At 19.4% G+C, this 4,861-nt stretch overlaps 2 protein-coding genes across 2 annotated transcripts in view; one reads left to right on the top strand and one right to left on the bottom strand.

Moving 5' to 3' along the window:
- Window positions 1–1,301, top strand: part of PRSY57_1337400 (hypothetical protein) — a gene marked incomplete at both ends in the record, with an annotated part of 1,863 nt that extends 562 nt beyond the window's left edge. The window contains 6 exons of the mRNA XM_020115195.1: window positions 17–85; window positions 165–242; window positions 317–430; window positions 541–622; window positions 775–930; window positions 1,060–1,301. Coding sequence (XP_019970117.1) covers window positions 17–85; window positions 165–242; window positions 317–430; window positions 541–622; window positions 775–930; window positions 1,060–1,301 — 741 coding nt within the window. Of the gene's footprint in view, window positions 86–164; window positions 243–316; window positions 431–540; window positions 623–774; window positions 931–1,059 lie in introns of the transcript that reaches the window.
- Window positions 1,302–1,795: 494 nt separating this feature from the next.
- On the bottom strand, window positions 1,796–3,457 carry PRSY57_1337300 (elongation factor 1-gamma, putative; the record flags this gene model as incomplete). Its single annotated transcript, XM_012909302.2, has 2 exons — window positions 1,796–3,028; window positions 3,449–3,457. The coding sequence occupies 2 exons, from the start codon at window positions 3,455–3,457 to the stop codon at window positions 1,796–1,798; spliced, it is 1,242 nt and encodes a 413-aa protein (XP_012764756.2).
- Window positions 3,458–4,861: the final 1,404 nt, after the last annotated feature.

The following is a 4,861-nucleotide window of genomic DNA, read 5'->3' as shown; positions in this document are numbered from 1 at the left end:
TTATTTCATTTTTTAGAAGTCTGGATATTGTTGTATTCGCTTATCGTTACCACTACTAAAGCTGAGGAAAATAAAAGAATATAGGGTAAGACCATATAATAATAAATCAAGATAAATATAAAATATATACATATATATATTTATATATATGTTTTATTTTGAAGGAAACCTTATTACATGAAATGATCCACGCCTTTTTGTTTTTAACAAGAAGTAATACGAAGCATGATGGACATGGACCAGTAAAACAAAAAAATAGAAATAAATAAATATAAGTATGTACATATTTACATATATGTACAAATTTTAAATTAAGGAGTTTAAAAAACACATGTACAGAATAAATAGAGCTACTGGATTGCATATAACGATTTATCACACTTTTCATGATGAAGTAAATTTTTATCGAAATCATATATGGCGCTGCACAGTTAAAATAAAAAAATACAAAAGTATGACAAATATGTAAATGTATATATATATACAACACATACTTATTGAATTTTATTTTATTTTCTTTTTTCTTTTTTTTTATAAAAGGGTGTGTGTAGAAAATATCCACCCCATTTTGGATTTGTCAAAAGATCGATGAATAGACCTCCTGGACCAAAAGAAAAATGGTGTAAGCAATAAAAAAAAAAATTATGTGTAAATATATAAATGAATCAATATATGTATGTATATATATATATATATATATATATATATGTAAAATGTATTTAAATATTTTCCTTTTATATACTATATATAATTTTTTTTTTTCTTTATTTATAGGGAGAAGACATTCTTCTTACTGCTGTGGAAACTTTGTTAAAATTGAAGAAACAGATGAGAACAAAAAAAACGAAATGGTAAACATGAACAAAGCAGGAAATAAGATATCAAATATAACAAACGCAATACAAAAAAGGAATAACAAAAGAGATAAGGGTAAGAGAATATATGTTCTTTTAAAAAGAAAAAAAAAAAAAGAAAAAAAAAAGACATATTATATATATATATATTTTTTTTTTTTTTTTTTTATGTATTTAATTTACTTCCATAATTTCAACCCTTTAGATACTTTTGAAAAAAGGCAAGACAATAATAATCTTTTTGAGGACATGATAAATGACGAAATAATTATTTTAGACAACGAAAATAATAATAGAAATAAAAAGGAAGGGGAGGATGAAATTGATATAATAAATTTAATAAAAAATTTATTTAGTGATAATAAGGACAAAATATTATCCTTTCCAGATATTACTGTGGATTATCACAAGGCATTTGAAGGTAAAAATTATTTCGAGATAGATTAGATGACATGGTAAGACGTTAAAAATGATTATTCTTTGTAAGAATGAATATATATATATATATATATATATATGTATGTATTTATTTATTTTTATTTATATTTTTATTTTGTTTGCTCCATATATTAATTTTTCTATTTTCATTTATTTGCAGTTTTCTAATGATTAATTATTAAGTACAAATGTAAGAAATATGGATGAAAAAAAATTAAAAATAAAATATATAAACATATATGAAATGATAATATATAATATTTATATATATATAGTATATGCATATATACTTCTTCATTTTTCATTTTTCATTTTTCATTTTTTATTATTTTTTTTTTTTTTTTTTTTTTAAATATAACTGTAAATAATTTTAAAATTACAAACAAGTTGTACTCATGTTTTTATTATATGCTTTTTTTTTTTTTTTTTTTTTTTTTTGATGCTATCGATAAAATGTATACATGTATAAAATATATTTTTCCTCACAAAAGGATAGATAATGTTTACTTCCATACTTTCCTGTCGACAAGAGGTCTGTTATCTACTTTTTCCTTTGAGCACCAGTAATCTTCTACAATTTTTTTGTCTTGTGTATTATTAATATCTAATTTTTTAAAAATGTGATATTCAAAAGAAGGGTGATCTTTCATTTCGAATGGTATGTCAGTACCTCTAAATAACCAGACACCTTCGATGTCATAAGATTTATTTTCTCCCAAAACAGTAACAACGGCAAAAGAATATTTTGAGAAATTGTTTTCAAGTCTTTGTAAGAATCCACCTGCCATATTACATGCAACAAATGATATTTGACATTCATCTTCTAACTTATCATATTTCATATAATATAATGAGAATCCATTTGGATCATATGTTTTCCAGAAATGAGGCATGGCATTATTTATTAAATCTTTTTCATTACTAAATTTATATTTCCATTCATCAAGTGAGAAATTCGATGGTGGTAATAAATCTAATGGATTTGTTTTTTTTGGCTGTTTTTTTTCTGCCAAATCATCACTTAATAAATCAGCATGTTGATTATCAGCGTCATCATTATTTTTATTATTATTATTATTATTATCTTTCTTATTGTTTCCTTGTTTTTTTTTGGAACCTGTTGATTTATCTTGTGTGTTTTTTTTTTTATTTTGATCACAAGCAAACACATATTTAAATTGCTTTTGATTACATATAGTGTCATATAATCTATATAAATTTTTATATTTCAAAACTATAGATTCATTCAACGTACCAGAGTTTAAAGAAAAATATAATATTACACAGATAAAGATATCTACAACAGTTATTGAATTACCAACCATATATTGATTATATAATAAATGATTATTATAACACTTTAAAGTATCTTCTATATGTTTTAATGATTTCTCACAGGATTTATTATTCATATAACAACTCATAGGAATTTCTAATTCATATGTGTTGAAATCTACCCACATATTTACTTGTGCTTCTTCAAAAGAACCCTTACCTAAAAAATCCCCTTCTCTATGAATACTACAAAGGTATTTACAAACAGCATTACTTTCAAAAATTGAACCATGAGACGTAACCAAAACAGGCAACCTACCTAACGGAGAGTGTTTTAAAAAATCGGCTGTCTTGTCATCTTTACCAACTTCAAAGTTGGGCATATTTAATTTCACATTGCAAAATGATGCTACTGTTTGAACCTTCAAAGTTCTCACGTCATTTTTGGGAGCAAGTAATTTCTAAAAAAAAAAAAAAACAAAATAAAATATAATATAATATAATATAATAAAATGAAATATTTTAAATAGTATTTTGTTTTTTTTCTACTATAAAGTTGTTCTACATGAGTATGGACGCATACAAATGAACATATAAACAAAATATATAAATAAATGCATACATATATATAAATATATAATATATGTGTATATTATTTTTGTGGGGTGTACTTATTTCTTCTTTTTAAACTTAAATGCCAAAATAGGAATCATAAGCTATATTTTATTCCTATTTTATCATTCATTTATAAAATAAAAAAATATATATATGTATTAATATATATATATACAAAGATACATATAACAACCCATATAAATATAACATTTATATATTCTTTATTATCTTTTAGATTTTTATTTTTTTTTTTATTTTATTCTTACAAAATCCATTTTCCACTATTATTTCAAAAGAAAAAGAAAAAAAAAAAATACAATTCTTTGATAAAAATATAAATAAATATAAACAAATAAATAAATATAAATATAAATATATATATATATATATATATATATATATATATATATATATTTATCTATTTATATATTTTATTTTTATGGGATAATTCAATTCTATCCAATATCTTTGAAACTTCGGCTTGAAAGATATACAATTATAATTGTTGAATATACTTATGTGCTCTTATTATAAATGTAAAATAATATATATTTAAAAATATTAGATTAAAAATATATAAATAAAAATAGAACAAAATAAATATATATTATATTATATTTATATATATAAAGGTAAGGTATATTTTTATTTATGACATATATAAATATTATAGTAGTATTAAATTGTATATTATAATATATATTTTATATTTTATATTTTTTTTTTTTTTTTTTTTTTTTTTTGTATACAGGCATTCTCTTTTTCATTATAAGAAAAAATAAAATAATATAAATATTATATAATATAATATATTATATATTATATATTATATATAATATATTATATATTATATATATATATTTATAATATTGTATAAATAATATACATATCATATACTACATTTATATGACATTTATTATATATAATATGTAAGTTAATATATATATATATATATAATATATATATAATATATATATTATAATATAAATATATTTAAAATGATCTCAAATGAAAATGTTATGTATATTATATAATTATATATATATTATATTATATTATATTATATATATATATATAATATTATACATAATATATGCTTTTATTTTACGTGATTCATATTTATTTTATATAATAACGGAGTTGCCATAATCTATTAACAAAATGAACAATATTCTTTTATATTATATTATTTACACAACTATATATTATAGAAAATTCTTATTTTTTTTTTTTATTTGGTAAAACTATGACGCTCCTTAAAACATACATATTTTTTCATATTTTAAAAACTATATTTATTTTGTAAAGGAATAAAGTTGAACAGTTATATATATATATTAAACATGAGAACATTTAAAAGATTTTATAAGAACAATTATTATTATATTATATTATATTATATAGAAAACCTTCCGTGTTGTTTATATATGTCATTAAAACGTAATTCTTTGGAGATAGAAGAAAAAAAAAAAAAACCAAAAAAAAATTAATTGTAAGATATTAAATTGTTATACACATAAAGGAGAAAGAGATACAAAATATTTTTATTACAACTAATTTACAGTTTTTTTTTTCTTTCTTTTTTTTTTTTATTATATTATGTGTCAATAGTTCATAATTGTTTTTTTTTTTTTTTTTTTAAATTAATAAATTTATATTTATAAAAAAAAAAAAAAAAA

This window comes from Plasmodium reichenowi, chromosome 13, assembly GCF_001601855.1.
Source record: "Plasmodium reichenowi strain SY57 chromosome 13, whole genome shotgun sequence".
Taxonomy (NCBI): Eukaryota; Apicomplexa; class Aconoidasida; order Haemosporida; family Plasmodiidae; genus Plasmodium; species Plasmodium reichenowi.
Note: the sequence above shows the minus strand (reverse complement) of the source record. Positions and strands in the feature narration are given on the sequence as shown.